Here is a 23,701-nt window from a genome sequence, read left to right on the forward strand (position 1 = left end):
AGAATCGTCCTTAGCCTGGAAAGGTATGATTGAAGAATCTTTTCTTTTGGTTGTCGCTTTGGCAATTATTTTCTATAAATTATTTAGTGTGAATAGTGTTGTAAATGATCAAATCATAATAATTCAATATTTGATCGACATTGTATAACAGTCACTCCAATCTTGAAAATCAACTATCATCAAACTATCAACTATTAATTATCAATAATTAACTATCAACTATCAACTATCAACTATCAACTATATTCTTGAAAACTTGTAATACCTGATTCATTTGAAAAGATTTAAATTCAAATTAATTTTGAATATGAATAATTTAATTGGAATTTGAATATATTAAATTAAAGATTAAAGAATACATTTGGTCTTTTAATTTATATAAGGTTTTGATTTAATTTCTTACTTTAAAAAGCATACACTTGGTCCTTTAACCCTAGAGTTGTTAGGTTTAAATGATAATTTTTCATCACAATCATTGTTATTTCAAAAATTAAAACTAATCTATTAGCATTTGAGAATATTTTATCAGGAATTAAGATATCAATATCATCATTTTTTTTAATAATTTTAGAATTAAAAGAATAAAAGTATATTTTTTTTAAAGTTAAGAGATCACATTGAAACTCCTTATAAAGTTAAAGGACTAAATTCATACGTTAACATAATTGAATAGGGAGTATCATTATTAAATGAAATTTAAATTGGAGACTCAAATGAAGAAACTAATAATTAATTTTGGTTTTAAATAATATCTTAATTGGGATTTAAATATGTTAAATTAAATGAGGAGTATCATAATTAAATAGTAAGTCAATTGGAGTCTTAAATAAAAAAATAAAAAAATAATTTTACATTTTCATCTATTCCCCTTAAACTTCTCATATCTAATTCAAATTCCATTTGAATAAATAAAAAAATTGATACTGTGAGAAGTAAATCTTGAGCTACTTTAAATAATACAATTTATTAAAATTTCAAATATATTAGTATGTGGGGGAGAAATTTTTAGTTAGTTTAAGAAATATGTTAAAATTAGTTAAAACCAATAAATACGTAAGAAATAAACACTTTTTTTTTAAAAAATATGTCTTTATTTATAAAAGGGTCAAGGCTGAAAAAGATAAAAGTGAACAAAAAAGAGAGAGAATGTATGAAAAGAAAAGATAACAAGAGATAATAGAATTAATTAGGAATAAATTTGTCAAAAAATACATTTAATGTTCATGCAATCTCAAGGCCAAAAAAATGTTCATACAATTCCAGACTGCATTTTATAAATAAATAAAAAAAAGACCAAACCAACTCAAAAATTAAGACTAATCATATTAATTAATTATTTTCTCACGCATAACAAAGCAGTATAACCTGTAATCCTTATAACAAACGGGAATTTAAAATTTACAACAATTACACACACCACATGCTTGTCATAAAATACCTCTGAATAGAATTTCTCAGGTCAGGCTACATTCTCCAGCATGTTATTGACCATTTAATAAATATGACCGACTTTTAACGAAATGTGAGAAACAGTAACTTGTTACTTCTGGTCTCTGCCTATTTTCCGTATTGTTTTAATAACTGGACATCACAATCAGTGTCTCTTGTATCAAGATCTGCAATTTAACGTAATAACAAATTGAAGATCATTTTCAAATTACAAACTCACACACACACATCCTGGTTTCAGTGCATTACTTCCTAAAAGCAGAGAGAAAGAGAAAGCAAGCATAACAAAGTGAAGAAAGCAATTATTTTGACCGAAAACAGGAGAAATTCCAACTCACTAGACTTAACCTTCTTAATGTCTGACATCACTTTTCTTTTATGTCCAACAACAGTATGAATACGTTTTCACATTAAGCAGCAGCATCCGTCGGTTTTTACTGTCAGCTTTTCTTGGCCGAGAATGATGACTAAATACATATAACATGTCAAACTGCAAAGATGAAAGAATATGACACTATCAGTTAATAAACTTTTTTGGGTATAACATTAGTGATATTAATGATTGAATATAAGGTTTGCATCAGAAAGAAGATATGCAACTAAAACTCAATTTCAGGAATTTAATTTTCTTGGTTACCCTCCAATCTCGGCTTGCAGCAATCTGCATTTGATGTGATAGTAATCAGCACATTGCCCATCATTTGATCGGTACTTGGTTTTGAAATCCAGAGGAAATGAAAGCTTCACTGCTTCACCACAATTTACACCTACAAATACGAGGGGCTAAATCATGAAGAATCTTTCCTTAGCCTCTGTTGACTGTCGCAGAAGTTGAATTATTTTGTAAATAGACAGAAATCTAGGAAAATAGAAGGATTCTGGAAAATAGTTTCGTTCTTAAATATAATCATCTTAAGATTTGGTTGGTTATTTCACTTCAACGCTTTTTTTATTTTTAGTTACGGTATCTAACGAAACTAGGCTAAGCATACCAAGTTTCCTATTATGTTATGCTTTACTGGACTTCTGCATCAAGAAACATGTCAGCGTAGTTGTTTGACATGATACATACTCATTGTAAGAAGCCAAGAAAGTAAAATCCCAATTTCGGAAATAACAGGATATAAACACATCAATAAAATTAAATATATTGCAAAGCAACACGTGTTTATTTAAAACATCATCTATATTTGCCTGGGGTAGCTATGGTATACCAATGTCAAACTTAATTAACGAAATGTAAAAGAGAGATACATACCAATCAAGTAATGGATTGTTGGTAGTTTATTTATGATGAGTATGTTTCTCTGTAGATTCCAAATTCAATTGGGACAGCAAAAGTAGCAACTCATGAGTAGCATAATGAGACGTCTTGGACATGGGGAATAGATTGAACGATACCTAAGAGTCCTTCAATTTCTTTGTTGAAGGGAGTTGATGTTGGTCATCATCAATATTCTGATGCCTCTTTTTTGGCATACTCACCTCCCCTTTCTTTTGTTGGAGGAAGTTTGTGTACTCTGAGACATATATCGGCCGAACTCCACATTCTTTGATCAAGCAATTACCAACATAAAACCCATTGATCAAAACATCATAAAGATTAAAGACAAATCGAAGCCACTTGTTATAACCTTTTCCCAGTTTTAGTATGTGTTCACAATAGAGGGGATCATACCATAGAAACACATCATCATATGAATTCAATTTTTCCATTGAATAGTGCCATCCTCTTGAGGTAAACGAATAGCATCGACATGATGAGTGACATTGATCCCTTTCTTTTGAGGAGAAGTGAGGTATGACAAAGCAGAAAATGAAACCTATTAAGTTTTCAAAATCTGGAGCAACCTGAACACACACACTCAAATCTCTGTACCCTGTCATTGAACTTTTGTAAGTAAACCACTCTGGAATAGTACTTCCTTCAAAATTGCCACATTCTCCTTGCTTTAATGAGAATCTAACATATTGGAGCATTTTATGAAATGAATTCTCATCAGCATAATGATAGGACTCTTTTTGGGTACCTAAGTTTGGCTGGCATCCCATTTGTTGAATGAAGTCGTGATATTTCGAGGCATATATTGGGCAGACTCCACATGCTTCAATCACAGAATGAACGAGCTTCTGTGTAGATTTGGCAACAGAGAATTCAAATGACACCTTTGGCCTGTAATTGGTGTTTTGGTTGTTCGTTGCTTTGGGGAAGTTTATGAATTCGTTAGGATCACACCACAAAAAAACATGACGTGATTCCGAATTTTCATCATCATAAAATTCTGAATGTAGATTCGCATAAAGACCAAAACTTGAGAATCCGCACCGCTTACCATCATAATGAATTTGGCATTGCACGTCATCCTTATAGGAATGCCGAGAAAGAATACAGCAAAAGATGAAGCCGATTAGGTCGTTTGTGGCTGAAGGAGACTCAATAGTTATACAGTTGGAAGCCTCTGTTCTCTCATTAGATCCAAACCACTTTGGAACTTTTATTCCAGGGTAACAGACAGCAGCGCGTTGGTTTGTGTACACCAATCGCTTCAATAAGAAATAAGTAGTTTCCGTCACATGAGACAGAAAGCAGTTCTCCAATTTCAAGCAATCTCTCAGAAGTAGCAACTTCAATTGTAGTGCAAAAGGCATTGAAATAGGTACAATCTTCAATGATATGCAACCACTAGCGAAGACGGTTTCTGTGGATGGCGGCAGTTCTGGCAGAGAACGAAGTCTTGTACAATTGGTCAAGCGTATTTCTTTTAGATTTGAGAGATACTTGATACTAGCAGGCAAGCTCGCTACAATACTTCCACTCAAATCCAGTGAAGATAATGAAGATAAGGAGCCGATGTTTTCAAGCAATTCATACACCTGTTCACAACCACCAAGACTAAGCTTTCGAAGGTTTTGGAGATAACTAACTGAGGAGCTAACTGAGGAATGGAGGGTTGAACCCAACATTATTTCATCTGCCAATGATGGAGATTCAATATGAGAAGTGAATTGTAGCGTCTTTAATGATGTGCAGCCGTAGGCATGTAATTCGTCAATGGATGGAGGAAGTTCTGGTAAAGATTGAAGGTCCCTGCAATAGCTTACATCAAGAGACTGTAGCCTCGAGAGATGCTTGATATTGTCTGGAAGTTCCGTTAATGTGCATGACCCTCTCAAAGAAAGTGATACGAGATATCGCAAAGCATCAAATAAGCTATGGAGCTTTGATTTGTCAATCACTCCCGTGCAATAATTAAGATGAAGCCCCAAAAGAGATCTCATGCAACAAATGTCATTAATCGGAAGATTCTTTAGTTCGGAACCATCAAGAGAGAGACACTGAAGTTCCTCCATATGCCCACCTAAAAAGTCTATATTCTCGACTTTTAAGAGAACTAACCCTAAAGAAATTAGTTTGTCCGAAGAGAATGAAAATTCCTTGAGACTAGAGCAATGATAAAGACGTAGTATTGAGAGCGATTTTGATTGACTCTCTGCTTTCAAACTCTTTAAGTTTTTGCAACTCCCAAGATTCACATCCTTCAATCTCGGAAGAGATAAAATATATGGATGAAGATGGCATAAACTATCACACCATTCAAGATTTAGCTGTTCAAGTGTTTCAGCGGTGGACAAATCTGGCAACTCCATCAATTTTCTAGATCCCCAAAGGTCTATATTCCTTAAATTCACCAAGTCCTGCAACAATTAAAAAGAGAAATATTACATAGGAAACAAGAGTCTTAAATTTGAACCAAATTGTAAAAAAGAGAAAAATTATAAGACTCATATTTGTATGTCATACCTGCTTGCCATCCCATAGTTTTTGAAGGCGGCTACGAGGCATGCGAAGTTCAACTAGCTTCTCGGCACAGAATGACAACGGTAAGGACTTTAAAGGAAAATTGTCCCATCGAAGATACCGTAATAAATTAGGAAATGATTCAAGCATTGGAGGAAGATTCACAATACACGACCTCTTAGATGAATAGACTTCCAAAAACCTTAAATTTGTCATCTTTCCAAAGGCATCAGCACTGAACTGTAATTCCTTTATTTGAGACAAATCTAAACTTATGCCTTGAATTGCATCACTTCCCTGAACAACACAAAAGCCCAAAAGAAAATAAATAAATAGCTTTATATTAACAATTTCTTTTCATTCGTTTTCAAATGTTTAATTAGAAAGGTAAATATTTTTCTTACTAGATTATGTTTTAGAACGTCGAAGATCTCATCGGAATTCCATAGTCGACTACGCCCTCCAGGATTGTTACACTCTTTGCGAACAATTTCGAAAGCCATTGATTGAATTAAATCATGCATCCATACCGCATTATGACTAAGACTTATCAACGCCCTATCCACAAGAATTCCCAAACCAATGCTTGCGTGAAAGCCAAAGCTCTTTAGCATTGCTTCTACATATTGTCCAGATCTACCTTTAAAAAAACAAGCAATGTCTAAAAATATCTCCCTCACTTCGTCATCGAGTCCATCATAGCTCAATTTTAACACATTTTGAATATCTTCATGGGCCATACTTTCTAATTTACTCAACGCATCTTCCCATTGATCTGCAGGTCTGGAATGTAGAAACGAACCCAAAACGGTTAAGGCCAATGGGATGCCTTTGGCATAAGCAAGTGCTCTTTTAACTGGTTGTTCATATTCACTTTCATAACCATCTTTGTGGAAGGCTTTGAGCTTGAAAAGCTCAAGTGAATTGTTGTTGCTCAATGCCTTGGCCTCATGTATTTTATCAACTCTTCCAACAATAAGCACATGCTTATCTCGACTTGTTATGATGACTTTACTGCCAGGACCCAAAGGAGGAGCTTCACTTTTCAACTCATCTAACTGCTTTGTGTTGCTAACATCATCAAGTACAATCAAAACTCTTCTACGATTGAGCCTCCTAATAGATGTATCCTTTGATAATTGTCGGAAAAGTTCATCACGTACATATTTTAACCCATGCCTTTTTGACTCTTCCCTAAAATTTTCTAAGAAGCAGCAACTATCAAATTGAGAGCGGAGCTTGGCAAACACAACCTTAGCCATTGTTGTCTTGCCTATCCCGCCCATCCCCCAAATCCCAATTGTCGAGGATTCTTCGAGCAATTGCTCAATATGATCCAAATTCTCATCAATTCCAACGATATTTTCTAATACACTTCCTGAGTACCTATGGTTCAGTTTGTTGATGATGTCATTGACAATATTTTGAATGAGTTTTGCTTCATCCCTGACATAAGAAAAAGAATTGTGGAAGAAAATATTAATGTATCACATGAAAATTATTTAATAAATAATATATTAAATAAAGTGACAAATAATTGATGATGATTTTTTGCATCACAAGATTATTATTTTTAAAAAAAAAGAAAATTTTCTTCATAGTTTATCAAATTTGTGTGGATATTTTTCCTCCATTTTCAAAATTATTAAGAAGGATTAATTCAAACATAAGAAATGTATACATAATTTACTCTACTATATGAGTTATTCGTAGAGTGACAATTAATTCAAAAAAAAGGTTACGTTGAAGATTTAAAAAATCAACTTTCATCTGATAGGCGAAAAAAGGGGGAAAAAATCAACTTTCAGAGCTAAGGTATCCAATTTTGAGATGACACCATTTAAATAACGTTTTTTTCATGTAAACCCAACAATGAAAAGAAATTAAGTTTATATGTCATGTATACATGAGTATTGCAGAACATGATCCAACATCATTATTCACTGCCAGTTAATTAGTTGTCGGATAAGCTAAAATGGAAAGAAAAAAGCAATTTATGTGAATATGAAGACCAATCACAGTAATAAGTAGAAGTATGAAACTCTGATTCAGATACTTGGAGTTAGAGAATGGAGAGTGACCTGTAGTTGCAGGAGTCCCATCCTGCTAGATTTGCAATCTCAAAAAGTGCTTGTCTCCACTTCTCCACCTTCTCTGAGTTTTTCTCCAAATGTTCTGCGAATGCTTTCTCATAAGCTCCCTTTTGTTTGCGTACATCAGATGGGTCGATTTCGTAGAAGATAGGAACAACAATTTGTTCCTGATGTTGTTTGCAGCAAAGGATCTCAAGGAGCTCATTCAAACACCATTTTGAAGTGGCATAGTTTTGAGAGAAGACCACCACAGAGATGAATGAATCATGAATTGCTTCAATGAGTGATTGGGAGATGTCATCGCCTTTTGGGAGCTTATAATCAATGTATGTCTCAATATCTCTGAGGCACAAGGCAGTATGGAGATGGCTGGTAAAGGATCTGCGAGTGTCCTCTCCTCTGAAACTCAGAAACACATCATATTTCTTGGAAGAAGAAGAAGATGATGGGGAAGCTATGGGAAACATGGTATTCTGATTACACTCTCGGATCTCTCTCTGTCTTCTTTGCTGAGAAATGGCAAAAGTGAACTGGTGATGGAGTATGTATGGCAGCGGCCAGACTTTATTCACTTTTTCAAGTCTCCAAAGCCAAATGACATACTTTTACCCTTTTCATATTGGAATTAATAACAAATTTCATTTCCATCCTAACCCCACCACCTTTCTTTTGGCGACAAAAAGCAGGGTCCATTGCTTGTGAATTACGTTGTCCGTCCCTCATACGATGAATTAGAGGGAAAGGTCCTACCCTTAATGGTAGGGTCCATTGTGTGTGAATGAGTGTAAGTTGTGTAACTTTTTCGCATGTGAATGGTTTGTACGTTAAAAGATGATGTTGGTGCTTCAAGCCAATCAAAATTCAATTGCTCTCAACTTTCACATATTAGTGTTAGGGACATTATTGTTGTTACTGACTTCTATTTTTCAATATAAAAAGTATTTACTAATTTAAATATATTAAAAATAAATAAATTATTTAATTATAATAAACATGACATGATCTTCTTAAAATATATTTTATAGAGTATTAGATTATATATATATCAATTTATAATATAAATAAATTAGTTTGAAAAAAAATGATAAATATGACAACCATATTAAGATCTTATATATAATATTAAATTTAACTCCCAACTAGTTCTTATGTCAAAAACTGAATAGAAAAATTATTAGTAATGATAGGGTCAATGATCTGTTTGAAATTGTGTTAAATGATGAGTTCTAATATTTGTTAGTGATGATAGGGTCAATTAAAATGATGGGTTCCAGTACATTTCGATGCTGCTTGCACTGTAACAAAATAAATTGGAATATGTAAGAGGCCCAGTTGCCAAATTAAAATGCACAAGATGTGAGAACCAATACACAGAGCAATAATGCAAAAGCCCCACCAACACCAACTGATCATCTACAAGAATAATTACCACAGTTACTATAATTAATTTGAAGGTTGAAAGCGTAAAAATACCCATAAACTTTTATTTAAAGTGCATCCATCACCATAACCTTTGTGGAGGTGCAAAAGCATAATAGTATAATAAAATTTAATTTTTTTAAAAAATAGAATAATTAATTTATTTATACGTTTGCGGGTATTTTTGTAGAGTCATCCTTTAAATTCATTTTTTTGGGGCCAAAAATCCTTTAAATTCATTGAGTAAGCATTTTCTGTTAATGTGACCTATGATGTTAACATTTAGTAACTAAAAATATACTTTGCGTATTTAAGAGACTAAATTAAAACTTAATGTAAATTTAAAAGACTGAACATATATATTAATCATAAAATTATTGGCATTATCATAGTATAATAAAATTTAATAGCGTTTATCTGTTAAAACTGGAAGAATTAATTTATTTGTATGGTCATTGGCACTTTTACAAACGTGAAAAAACATATGAGATTTGGCACACTTTGATTAAAAGTTTATAAGTATTTTTGTATCTTTGCCTTTTCTTTTTTTTTGAATTAGCAGCATTTTGATACTTTCATAGCATTAGCGTGGGTGAAATCATTTTTTCTCTGGTCTTGCAAGTTTTTATGTATTTTTGCACTTATGAAAAGATTATAATGATGAGTATACTTTGAGTAAAAATTTATAGGTATCTTGGCACGTTCACCATTTTAAGTATAATATAATATTATGACTTTTGTGAATTTTTGAAACACACTCTTTTATTTTTGACCTTTTCTCAATCTGTTTTCAGATTTTACATAGAGTGACTTCTATTTGTTTGTTTTTGCTCATTACTTATCTTGACTTTATGTTCTTTTTTGTTGGTTTAATTTAACTTGAAATGGGTTTGCGTGCTAAACGGATTGATAGAAACTAATGATTTACTAGATCGGTCTAAATCTAATTTGAATTGGAAGAATATTTTAATTTTAAATATAAAAATTCAGTTTACATTATCTTTGAAATTTATAATTAAAGGAGGAGATTTCTATTAATGTGGTGGTTTTTAATATAAATTATTAAAGGAGTATTTAGGTAAACCCACAAATATTTTTTGGAAATAATTAATAAAATTACCTAACTCCTATATTGAAAATTGGAGGGAGTATATGTTATTTTTTGGGGCACATTAATTATGAAGTCAAGTCTTTGGGAGCATTACATTTTCATGAAAGCTTCTTCCGGTTTTTTTAAAAAAAAAACAGAGAGAGAGAAGAAAGCTTCTCCGTAACTAAGGTCCAACAAAATGTGTGGCCTACGCTGAAAAGTTGATGCTGACGCGCTCATACCAACTGCTTTCCTATTTCACTGCAACTTTCACCAATTAATAGTAGGGTCAGAATTTTAGCTGTTAGAGATGATAGTATGATCAATTGTGTTTGAAAGCGTGTTAAATACCCCCGTCCCTTTTTATAAATAACATTAAAACTCATCACGAAAATCAAAATATTGGTTAAAATTAATTAAAAACAATAAATATGTAGAAATTAAAAATTCTTTCACTAAAATGCCCTTATTTATGGGAAGAGAGAGTATAAAAGAGAGAATAAGAAAATTATTATAATAAAGAGAATTAGGAAAGAGAGAGAATGTGTGATGAAAAGATAATGGTTTAGGAAATGAGATTATAAATATATTGAGTATTAAAATGAGTAATTAATGAGGACAAAATGAAAGATTCACTACAAAAATTTAAAACAACTCGTAAAAATTGCATATATTTAGAAACAAAAGGCAGATAGTAATTGTTGCTTATAAAATGGGACAGAGAAAGTAATGTTATAATTGATTTCTATTACTTTTTGAGCCAAAACAATGTCTGTTATTTAGAACTCAAGTCTTTGGCAGAATTGCATGGTTGGCTTCCATATTAAAGTGGTGCATATCCTAATTGGAAAAGTTGTGAAGAGAGGGAAGAATAAATGAACCGTCACGTACTATTAGACCAAGTAATTGGACTAATGGTATACACTATACAATAATGTATAAACCTGTGGGAAGTTGAAAACTCCTTGAAACTATTTTGGGCTTACTTTAAATGTAAAATTAAAGTGTGTTTTTAATTGTCAGCAATCCTAAAAATAAGACACAGTCTCGTTGGGGAAAAAAACAACTCATAATTCACATGTATTAAATTTACATAAATACTATGCATTGCAAGTTTGAAAACTCCTTTACATAAATTTACATAAAGTTTGAGAACCGACACACCGACCAATAATGCAAGAGCCCGAGCCTGAAGAAGTAGAAGCCATTGCTGTTTGTTTCAAAGTGCAGAAAAAACAGTTTACGCACAATGGTGATGACGGAAATAGTCTTTGTGGAATCGCCCGTTTAGTATGCCAGTTAAATTCAGTTCTGTGAAAAAGCGGAGTATCCAATGTACACAATTATTAAAAGTGACAGAATATCGTTGGATAAAAACCAAAACATAATTTTAAAAATATTTTTATAATTTACAAAATAAATATATGAAGGAATTTGCTTCGTTTTACAGAAAAATGCTTTTTAAAAGCATTTTTAACAGTTGCCAAACACCTCCTAATACACTGAACAAAGCAACTTTAATTCGGTGGAAATTTTGAATCAAAATTTAATGGCACTGTTCTTCCCCTCACTGCTAACTCATGGTGGGGTCACGTTGTTAATGTTAGTGACGCTACTTCTACTCATGGTAGGTACAAACAACGGAGTAATGGACCCAATTTGGTGCTCCATGACCACGCGAGGTTTGTACGGTTTAAATATAATTTCATTAGCCAGTATTTAGAATGTTTAACTCATAATTTTTAAATAAAAAGCTGTTTTTTTATAAAACTGAGAGTTAAAAAAATATCTTTATTTTTAATTCTGTATAAATTAAAATATTTTTAAAAAAATAAAAGTTAAAAGAAATGGATCTGGCAGTCCAGATCACCCAAACTCATTTCTAGGGTCAATTGCATATGAAAGTGAAAGCTTGCTAAAGAACACCCTTTCCTTTCTTTTTATACGAGACAACTGCCACTTCTATCTTGTTTTATTTATATGAACCAATAAAATGTATTGTTTTCTACAAGTCAAATATTGTTAAAATCTATTATAAAGTATATGAATCAGATCTGATTTTAGATTTAGTAATTTCAATCTTCTTTTTGTAACATTCTTCCCAATAATTACTCTTTCGATTTTTTATAGTCATTTTCATCATTAACATTGAAATTAAGAAAAGCTTAAAATTCTTTTTTTTGGGGGGGGAATCGAAGAAGCATCCAATTTTATCATTATTACTCATTTGGTGTAATTTAGAAAAAATAACTAATTTTAAATTAAAGATAATATGAGAATAACATAATAAATACCTTAAGCTTATTAATGCTTTAATCTAGACACAAAAATCACGACATAACATATTCCCTCGTACAATCAATTCATGTCTTGTTTGAATTTTGGAAGGGGATGGGATACTTTAAAAACAGTTGTTCAATCTTAATTTATAAAATAAGTATGTAAAGAAATTTTGTCTTGATTTATATAAACATTTTTATGAGTATTTATCATAAGTGAAAAAATTGTCACAACTTTAAAACAATAAACAACTTAACTAATTTTTTTTAATATTTACAAATAAGTTATTTAAACCAAAATTGTCAAACTCGTAAGTCTAAAGAAACTCATGATAAAAGATAGAAACTTGAATAGTAAGAGTTTACCTTTATTAATAAATTAATATTTAAAATATATAATTAAATAATTAACATATAAAAAATAACAACAATTCTCTTTAAATATATTTTGAATCCAAATAAGTAAAATTCAATTCATCAAACTCCAAAAGTCCACTTGCGAGTTTAACAACAATAATTTAACTCTTATATTAAGAATCGAATATAGTAATATTTTGACTGAAACTTTTTTAATATTTCATTCATTCTTTAATATAAAACCTACTTTATACTATAATTTTTATTACAAAACACGTTTTATATTAATAATAGGAGGAGTGGTATTTTTTTCCTATTATTTTTCTCCAATATTTTCTCCATCCAATACCGGCTCATCATCTACAAGAACAAATTCCCACAGCAACCGGACAACCGAAACAGCCAACTGTACTCCTTCACGTGGCAGACCAAAGATGCTCCCCCCCTTCCCTGCACTCTTGCCGCGCGCAAGCATTGTGAAGGCTGAAGAGGCCTTACCCACCTTTGTCCCCACCCGGTAAGTCTGTAACGGCTATGTTTTATTGCGTCCACTTGGGGTTAAAAAAAAAAATTGTGCTAGATGGTATAATCATTTTAGTTATGTTGGACATTCTAGTTATAAGACTTATTATTTTCAAATAAATTATTATTTTTAACTTATTCATATGTTATTTTACGTTATGTATTAGAAAAAAAACGTTTTGTTAATCTCAATTTTAGATTTTTTTTTATTTTCCAGTCAAGACTTGTTATTTTTAGATAAATTATTGTGAAACCAGAATAAAAGAGTTAATTTATATTATTTTTTGTATTATAATATTAAGAAATCATTTGTGGCCCAATAGACACTTTTTTTTATTGGCTCAAATATTTATGAGGTAGTGAGATCAAATCTCACCCCACCGCTTTCTTCAAATAATTTCTCATCCCACCGCTTTCTTCAAATAATTTCTCATGGCAAAAAAAAAAAAATCTTTTTGTTTGTTTCCGGTTATTACTTATGTTCAATTTAACGTGAAATGGTTGCTTGGTAAATATCAAGAACTCATGATTTATTAGACGCCCTCTAGATCTAATTTGAATTGAAGGAGTATTTTAGTTCTGTGATTTTGGCTACCGCGCCCGAACTCGGGGTTGAGGGGTGAAAGCAAATTGCTTTGACCATCGAGCCGCGAGTTCGACTGGTAGCTGAATGCGTTAATTCAATCTATTTTATTGTTTAAATTCATAATTTTCTTTTTACACTATTACTGTTATAGTACATGGGGATTTCTATTAATATGGTAGTTTTGATACAATTATTAAAGGAGGATTCAGGTAAGTCAAACACATATTTTTTTTAAATAATAAACTTAATTTCATAAGTTAGTTACGTAACACCTATATTTAAAATTGGAGGGAGTATAATTTTTGGGGGGCCGGGGCACAGTAATTATGAAGTCAAGTCAATGGGAGAATTACATTTGCATGTGACAGCTTCTGCTTAACTGAGGTCCAATAAAATGTGTGGCCTACGCTGAAAAGATGATGTTGATGCTTTCATATACCCATTTCTTTGCTCTTTCAACGCAACTTCCTCTGACTTAATTTTGGGGTTTGGAGGAATAATAATTACTCTGTTTCTTCCCTGCAAATTTATAATTTTTTGTCCAAATTATTTTTATTGTTTACAAATATTAAGAGAGTTCGTAGTTTCACAAATTAGTTGTGTTAAGAGTTGGAGGTAGTATTATTTAGAACTTAAGACTTACGGTGGAATTGCATGCGTCGGCCTCCATATTGAACTCGGCCATATCCTCAACCGAGAAGTTGTGCATAGAGGATTGAAAATTCCCCTTGTTGTTTGGATGTGAAAAATATAGAGAGAAAAGAATACTCAAAAAGAATCGGATGTCTAGATCTAATTTGAATTGAAAGAGTATTTTAATTCCAAGTATAAAAGTTTAATGTATTTTATCCGTCAGATTTATAATTTTCTTGTTACGCTATTAATGTGATAGTTTTCAATACAATTATTATAAAGGAGTATTTAGGTAAATCAAACACATATTTCTTTTAAATAATAAACTTAATTCCATAAATTACTTACATAACTGTTATATTTAAAATTGGAGGGAGTATATGCTACTTTTCTGGGGCAAAGTAATTATGAAGTCAAGTCTTTGGGAGAATTACATCTGCATGTGAAAGCTTCTATGTAACTAAGGTCCAACAAAATGCGCGGCCTACGCTGAAAAAATTGACGATGATGCTCTCATGCCAATTGCTTTGCTATTTCACTGCAACCTCCCCTGAAGGAATAATAATTACTCTGTTACTTCCCTGCAGCTTTCACCAAGCAATGGTAGGGTCAGAGTTTTAGTTGTTAGAGACGGTAGGGTCAATTGTCTTTGAAAACGTGTTAAAGTTTTGATTAATATGTGTTACTTTTTGGACCGAAACAGTATCTGTTGTTTAGAACTCAAGTCTCTGGCAGAATTGTAGGATTTGCATTAGGTGCTCATTAGTTTGGTACTCATCAGATCTGGACCGATCTGGACAGTCCAGATCTGATTTTTTTTTAAAATAATTATTTTAATAGATATAGGATAAAAAATAAAGATAATCTCTTAACTATCATTCTTTAAAAATATAATTTTTTATATTTTAAAATAATTATTTAAAAATATTAAATCTGAACTGTCCAGATTATTATCTGAATGGTCCAGATTGCTCATCAGGTGATGAGCACCAAGTGGGGATCCCAGAATTGTATGGTTGGCTTCCATATCAAAACAGTGCATATCCTCATTGGAAAAGTTGTGAATGGATGGAAGAATAGATGACCAGTCATGTACTATTGAGAGCTGCATGGAGATGGCTGGTAAAGTTGTGGTGGGTTTGCCTCTAAAAATAACAGACATATCCTTTCTTGGAGCATTCGGCCTAGAACATCACTTGTGACAGAAATTTTAAAACATGAAATTGGATGGATGGAACCGAAAGTGAATATGGCCAGCTGTTAAGAACAAGATAAAATTATTAGTCAATTGATATGAAGTCAAAAGTCACTTTTTTTGTTATGGAAAAACCATAAAGTCACTTTGATAAAGGTAAACTTACATACGTTAAGGCCGGCACTCTGACAGCCTCCAGGAAGGGGATGGTTTTGCATCTAACCATTTGATGAGCGAAAGTGGGTGATATAACTCAGTGAATTAGAACAGTAACTTGGTGATATGTGATTTGAATATTAAAAAAATTATTTAAATTAGTTATTTATTAAAAGATGTATGTTAGTTTTTCTCAAATACCTCATCTAATTAATAATATATATGCATTGAAACCATCACAACGCACAGAAACTTCCTTTATATGTGCAATCAATAAAGATATATAGTTAATTTGGGGAAGAATTATGTGAGAAAAAAATTGAATTAAGGTCTTATGTTTAAAATCAAAATAAATTTATTAACTAGTTTCAGATTAGAATGGTTATTTCTTAGAAAGATGAATGTATTTGAGGAACTGTATCACTGTTTTGTAAGAATGGATCCCTTTTTAATAACCACAAATCTAAATATCCCATCTAAGCTTTAATCTGTAACTGTTTAACATTTCTAAACATTATTGCTTGTAAGAGTTTTATATAGTATATATAAAAATAAATTTAAAAATAATCCTTGACATGATGGCTTATGTTTTATGAGGGAAACATTGGCAAGTTGCTATGAAACTTCACGTAAGTTTCACGAACTATTTAAATTAATAACTTTTTTGTTAATATGACAAATCACGCGGTTTATTGTGATGAACAAAAAGTTAGCCCCCATGTGAATTGGCTCACTTATGCTTAATAGGTAGAAGATTGACCAGCGATCTAACTTTTGTGCTTTGGGCTAGGTTGACATGTGAAGAAAATAAAAAACCTGTTTTTGAAGAACTAGTATGAGTTCCAACTCCCGATTTGAGAGCTTTGTTAATGAGTGATTTGTAAAATTTTCTATAAACACTCTTCAAATTTAGAAGCATGTCCTTATTGTAATAAGCTCCTGAAACCTGAATTAGTGTCTTTTTGAGCTTAAAATTATCATAATTAGTTATTAATTATATTTAATTGAATTTTAGGACAATTAATGCTTCAAATTATTGCTTGTCATTGCAGAATACTCAAGGATTAGAGCTAAGATTAGGGACCAAAAGATTACACAACACAAGATCAAGAGCATTGGAGCATTTCGCCACAACTTCAAAATCTCACTAGTGATCTCTCAGGAAATCAATTCGTCGCGACAAAAGTCTCTATTCGCCAAAACCAAAACGCCTCGTATCAGCAACGTTAGATTCGGGTCAGAATGCGAAAATAGAACATCTACTCATAAAATCCGACCCAGATTAACCCTTTAAACCCTTAGAAATCCTATTTCTGTCTGATCATCCCATTCTCTCATCTCCAACACCTCTATTCTCCCATCCTCTTGCCTCTCCATCTCCATCTTCTTCTCCTTCCATTGCCTTCACTTTTTTTTCATCCCACCTTATTTCCTTCATCTCCTCACTGTAATGGCTAAAGATTTAACTCTAGTTGGAGCTATTTCCAAGGCTATGGTGAGATAGGGTTTTCCAATTCTTGAAGGTGGTGGAGTGGCTTGAGTTTCAAAGCTTCAAAGGGGAGTTTCGGTTTCAATCTGTAATTTTTGGCTATGTTCTTATGGTTTCGTAGGTGTAGGGATTGTAATTCTTAATTGGACACTTGGATTGCTGTTGTAATCATTGTTTAATGATTTATATATGTAGTTTGAATTGATTAATATTGAATTCTGTACTTCAATATATGTAGTTGCATATATGTCTCATGTAATGTGTAACGTAAAAAAAAAAGGTATTAAATTAAGTTAAATAATATTTTATTATTAAAAAAAAACCCGGCTTTCCACCGACTTCGGTGGAAAGGCTGGGCAGTTAGTGAGGAACAAAGAAAACAAGGGGAGCAAGTATTAATTGATGGAAAAAATAAGGGGGGTGGCATTAAATTGAAGGAGAAAAAAATGGGGGATGGTGTAGTTAGATGGTGAAGGAAAATATGATAAAAGAGGGGGAGAGGAGACGGAAGAGGAAGAGGAAGAGAGAGCGAATGAAGAGAAAAGGGAGTGGGAAGCAAAGAGGAAAGGAGAGAGAAAGCTAAGTTGCAGAGTACCTGACGGTTTTGGGGATCATTTAGATACACAAAACTACTTCTTTTTATCATATTTTCTTTATGAATATTTTCTATATATTTAGAGATTTATATTATTAGTTTCATTATCATTGGGTATAGTGTAAATATAGAGTTTTGACAATGTATGACCGTAGAAATGTAAAGATGCATTATTAAGAAATTTTAATCATTTTATATTTACTCAAATGACTATTTTGAGAATTTTAAATTAATATTTTAGTTGCAAAATTTGTTATTCGAAGATATAGAATATTTTTACCGATTAAATTCAATCTAAATAATTTATGAGTTATTTAATATATTATTAAAGTTTTAATCGGTTTAAATATTGAGTAAGTTAAAGATATATTTTTAAAATTGTAAACTGAGAATTTTATGAAATTAGATAAAATTATAGTTTGTTTATAATTCAACGAAATTGTTTGGTTTGAGAAAAATTTTAAATGAGATTCTAATAAGTAATTGAGAATTTTAAATATTTATATATATATATCGGGTAATAAAGGTATATTTAATTAAGTTATTAAATTTAAATAGTCTTATATGAAAATTTTATTGTCAAAATAATATCATATTTACTATAAGTAGCAAAATTTGGGAGAGTTAATATATTTATGTAATTCTAGTTTAGAGGGTAGTTTTAGAATTTTAGAGTAGTTTTGAATTTTGTATTAATAAATACTTATATGCTATTTTGTAGACTCTTGAGAATTTTGGACTAATCTTTATGTGATTATTTGTAAGGTAAAGAGTACCAGATAACTCTGAAAATTCTTTCTTGTACATGTGAATTGTGTATGATTATATTGTGGATTTACTAATTTTTATATTATTGAAATATAATATTATGATTTTTTTAAATGTTTTGGTATGTTACCTGATTTTATTAAGATTTGTTACTAGTAATTATGATCAATATTTAAATATATATAATAGTTATGAAATTATCATGAGTTGCTGTTAAATAGTACTCCTCCGGTCCTTAATATAGGACCCAATTCTTGAGTTGGTTTTGGTCCTAAATATAAGACCCATTTCTCATATTTATCAATTTTCTCTAAATTACCCCTATGGTCACTCCCTCAACTATAATCAAGTAGAAGAGGGAGAGGTGGTATTAAGAAAGATGATTATGGTGTTTTAGGAAAAATGTGTCACTTTTTTTATAATTAACTAACTTACCTAACTTCCTTAATCTAATCAAATTAGTTAAATGAGTCTTATATCAAGGACCGGAGGAGTATATGAATTTTATTGCTATCTTATTTTTAATAATATATTTGAGAATATATTTATAATGTACCATTATTTGCATATGACATGCATTGTTGGGTTAAGGATATAAGGAGATTGTATGGATATAAAATTACCACGTGGTATGCTATCACTCGATGCACAGTGGATAGCACTTGTTAGGGCCCCTTCTTCCATGTTTTCCTTTGGCCGAGAATTTCATGGAGGTGTGGGACATGTGACACCTTCTTATTTTATTTGCAAAGGAGGGGAGCCATAGTCCGAGTTTGAGCTCTATATCTTTGGCTGAATATATCTCTAGTATCGGTGAGTTTGGAATAATTCAGTAAAATGGATTAGTTCCTATCAGACTATGTGTTAGCCTATGGCTCCAGTCAGCAGTATAAGGATGGATGGTGATATAAGGGAGGCAGCATATTGCATTATTTTGATATATTGGAAAAATGATATTGGTGTATTATTGAATCAAAAAATGAAATTGACTTGAATGTATCAAATTCGTAATTTATATATATATACATATATATAAATAGATTTTTAGGTTTATCATATATGGTTTACTTGTATATGTTAGAATTTCAGTAGTTACTGAGATGTTTGATCTCACCCCCTATATTGACAATTTTTAGGCGAAGGATCTAGTAGGAATCAAGGAAAGGCACCAATGAAGTGAGCCGTAAAGGCTTTTGTGTTTCTCAAGCACATGCTATATTATATTTTTATTTGCTATGACTATAAGACTTTAATAGTTTATTTTGTTGTTATGTTAGAAATATTTTGAAATTATGACTTATTTGAAGTATTAGAAATATGTATGGACTTTTAAAATAAATATTTTGTTACGTATATTAATATAATTATGTGAGGTGTTACATAATGCTATTGCTTCTCTCGTATCTTGCATGGTTATGTCTTGATTTTGAGTTGATTTTGGGTTGCAATGAACTAATCGTATTGATCATTATCAAATTGCATATTAGAAGAGCTTAACAATGTTTTCGTTAATGAAGTTCATTGATTTAAACATTGGAATCAATTGGTGATTGAGGTTGTTAGTCTAGAAAACCTAATGATTTTGTGGAATTCCCAATATCTCAAGTAAAATATAATTGCCATTAAAACCATTTTCAAAAGGCTTCCTATCATCCATTTCCATTCCATCAAAACCTTATCCAAAAATACCAAAAATACAGTAGCTTAGATTTATTTTCATTGCATATACTTTGGTCACAATTCAATCTAAATCTTTAAAACCCAAACCCCTTTTCAATTACATGTTTTCATTGTATTTAGCTAGCTTAGACTATCAATAAAGACTTTCAAAAGTAAAACAATCCGAGTTTTGTACTATATTACATGCTTGGATTTATTATTATATTTGATCCCAAGGCATAACGACATGGTTGAATCACTCCCGTGCCAATTGCTTTGCTATTTCACTGCAACTTTCTCTGAAGGAATAATAATTACTCCATTACTTCCCTGCAAGCTTTCACCCAGTGATGGTAGGGTCAGAGTTTTAGTTGTTAGAGACAGTAGGGTCAGTTGTGTTTGATAGCGTGTTAAAGTTTTGATTAATATGTGTCACTTTTTGGACCAAAACAGTCTCTGTGTTTAGAGCTCAAGTCTCCAAAAAATTTGCATGGTTGGCTTCCATAAAGCGGTGCATATCCTCATTGGAAAGGTTGTGAATGGATGGAAGAATAAATGACCAGTCATGTACTATTGAGAGCTGCAGCAAGAAGATGGCTGATGAAGTTGTTGCGGGTTTCGCCTCTAAAACTAACGAACATATCGTACTTTCTCGGAGCATTCGGCCTAGAACCAGAGCTTGAGGAAGCAGAAACCATTGCCGTTTGTTTCAAAGTGCAGAAAGAACAGTTTACACACATTCTCAGGAAAAAGTGATGAGATGATGGGTTATAGCAGCAAAAGACTTGACTTACCTTTAATTCTTCAGACCCAAATGAACATCACTTGTGACATGACTTTTAATATATGAAATTGGATGGATGGAACAGAAAGTGAACATGGCCAGCTGTTAAGAAAAAGATAAAATTATTAGTCAATTGATATGAAGTCAAAAGTCACTTTTTGTTATGGAAAAACCATAAAGTCACTCTGACAAAGGAAAACTCGCGTACGTGAAGGGCTGGCACTCTGACAGCTTCCCGGAGGGGATGGTTTTGCATCTAACCATTTGATGAGCAAAAGTGGGTGCTATAATTATTGAATTATTAAAGTTTTATATTTAAAATCAAAAAAAACTTTTCAACTAGTTTCGGATTAGAATGATTATTTCTTAGAAAAATGAATGTATTTGAGGAACTGTATCACTGTTTTGTAAGAATGGATCCCTTTTTAACAACCACAAATCTAAATATCCCATACAAGCTTTTATCTGTAACTCTTTAACAATCGTAAACATTATTGCTTGTAAGAGTTTTATATATTATATATAAAAATAAATTTAAAAATAATCCTTGACATGATGGCTTTTGTTTTATGAGGGAACCGTTGGCAAGTTGCTGTGAAACTTCACGTAAGTTTCACGAACTACGTAAATTGATAACTTTTCTGTTAAGAAAATAAAAAAAACTGTTTTTGAAGAACTAGTATGAGTTCCTACTCCCGATTTGAGAGCTTTGTTAATAAGTGATTTGTAAAAAATTTTATAAACGCTCTTTAAATTTAGAAGCACGTCCTTGTTGTAATAAGCTCCTGAAACCTGAATGGCGATTCCAAAAAGAATATCAGCAAGATTAAAGAATAAGGAGAATGCCTCGCTTTCCGATTTTATTTCAATAATAAATAGTTATTTGTTAGTTGTTACTTGTTGCCCCCTCTAATCTCAAATATAAATTCTAGTTAATTAATTTACACAAATTATTAATTAAGTTAGTAATTTGTTATTATATAAAAATTATGGACCGCTTTTTCTAAAATTATGTGAGAGACAGAGAGAAAAACTTGTGAAATTAATGAAAATAATACTGAAAAATACTTGGCGGTAAAATTTACTATGTGATTTTAGCAATTGATATATTATATTTGGCGCTAAAAGGGTAATCTAGCTCTTTCATGCCCGCAGCCAAAAGAACCAGACTAGGGGGTGTTTGGCAAAACCAAAACCTAAGTTTCAGAAGCACTTTTCCGCAAAACGAGATAACCTCCTTCACATATTTACTTCGTAATCCGTAAAAGCACTTCTGAAACCATTGTTTGGTTTCTATTCAAACACCCCTCGGTAACGTCACGAAAATAAAAGAAGGTATTAAAAAACTTAAATAAAATAATATCTTGGGCTGGGTTGTAAGTTTGGCTTGCCATTCTACTATTATTTTTATTTTAAATATAAAAGTTAGATAATTAATTTATAAATATTAAAAAAATTATTTGCAGATTTCATCTAACCAATAATTTGCAATACAAATTATCATAGTTGACGAAAATTCTTTTTACATGCACAGCCAAATAAGGATAATTAATCTAGAGAAGAATTATAAATTTAAAAAATAAAGTAAATTGATGTCTTATATTTAGAATTCAAGGTATATTTAAAGTCAGAGTAATTATTTCCTAGATGAATGTATTTGAGGAACATTTACTGTTTTGTAAGAATAATTATTTTAATGACCATAAGTCTAAATATCCCATATAAGTGTTAATCTGAAGCTGTTTAACATTTGTAAACATTATTGCTTGCAAGAGTTTTTATAGTTTTCAATACAAATTATTAAAGGAGTATTTAGGTAAATCAAACACATATTTTTTAAAATAATTAAATTGGCTAATTTTATTAATTTCTTAAATTAGTTACATAACTCCAATATTTAAAATGGGAGGGATTATATGTTATTTTTTTGGGGCATAGAATTATGACGTTAAGTCTTTGGGAGAATTACATTTGCATGTGACAGGTTTTACGTAACTGAGGTCCAACAAAATGTGTGGCCTACGCTGAAAAGATGACGTTGATGCTTTCATATACCCAATGCTTTGCTATTTCACTGCAACTTTTGGAGGAATAATATGCTAATTACTCTGTTACTTCCCTGCAAATTTATAATTTCCTGCCAAATTATTTTTATTATCTACATATTAAGAGATTTGATAGTTTCACAAATTAGTTGGAGGTAGTATTATACAAAAGAAAAATACTTAGGTCTAGTTGCTTATGTTCATCATGTCAAGTTTTCTAATCATATATGACCATATATTTTATATTTTTCCATATACATTTATAATTAAATGATATTAAATACTAATAATTAAAAAATAAAACAAATGGTTATATGTGATTTAAAAAAAACATAATATTATTATATAAGTAACTTGACCTTTATTTAGAACTAAGTCTTACGGTAGGAATTGCATGCATGGGCCTCCATATTGAACTGGGCCACATCCTCAACCCGAAGTGTCGTGCGTAGAAGGGAGAATAAATGATCCTTGAAAATTCCTCTCAGTTTTTTTTTGGTCAAAAAATTCCTCAGTTTGGATGTGAAAAATATAGAGAGAAGAATACTAAAAAAGAAAACTTCAAAAAATAATAAATCTTTTTAGGATTCCAAAAATTTTTCCTTCATACTATTTTCTCCCATTACTTTTCCTTCTATTTTTTCTGCCATTCAAACCTAGCCTTTATGTTATCTTCTTTAAATGCTATGCATTGCATGTTTAAAAACTCCATTTTTTATGCCTGAAGTATATTCCGATGCTGCATGAACCGCAACAAATTGGAATGTGAGAGATCATTTTGCC

The 23,701-nt window shown here is 31.4% G+C and overlaps 1 protein-coding gene across 1 annotated transcript; it reads right to left on the reverse strand.

Moving 5' to 3' along the window:
* Positions 1–2,850: 2,850 nt before the first annotated feature.
* LOC114734909 (disease resistance-like protein DSC1) lies at positions 2,851–7,808 on the reverse strand. The gene is made up of 4 exons (XM_028922556.1): positions 7,330–7,808; positions 5,653–6,694; positions 5,252–5,545; positions 2,851–5,145 (listed from the first exon to the last, which is right to left on the reverse strand). Exons 1-4 carry the CDS (start codon positions 7,806–7,808, stop codon positions 2,851–2,853), a joined length of 4,110 nt encoding a protein of 1,369 aa, XP_028778389.1.
* Between the last annotated feature and the right edge of the window lie 15,893 nt (positions 7,809–23,701).

This window comes from Neltuma alba, unplaced genomic scaffold (genome assembly GCF_004799145.2).
Source record: "Neltuma alba isolate B1F8T4 unplaced genomic scaffold, ASM479914v2 tig00013158_pilon, whole genome shotgun sequence".
Taxonomy (NCBI): Eukaryota; Viridiplantae; Streptophyta; class Magnoliopsida; order Fabales; family Fabaceae; genus Neltuma; species Neltuma alba.

Excerpts from the sequence above, each read along its gene's own strand:
- LOC114734909 (XM_028922556.1), bottom strand. The coding sequence starts at position 7,808 with ATGTTTCCCATAGCTTCCCCATCATCTTCTTCTTCTTCCAAGAAATAT. Across the intron at positions 6,695-7,329 it reads TGGGACTCCTGCAACTACAG|GGATGAAGCAAAACTCATTC; the intron begins GTCACTCTCCAT and ends TTCTTATGTCAG. Across the intron at positions 5,146-5,251 it reads AACTATGGGATGGCAAGCAG|GACTTGGTGAATTTAAGGAA; the intron begins GTATGACATACA and ends TAATTGTTGCAG.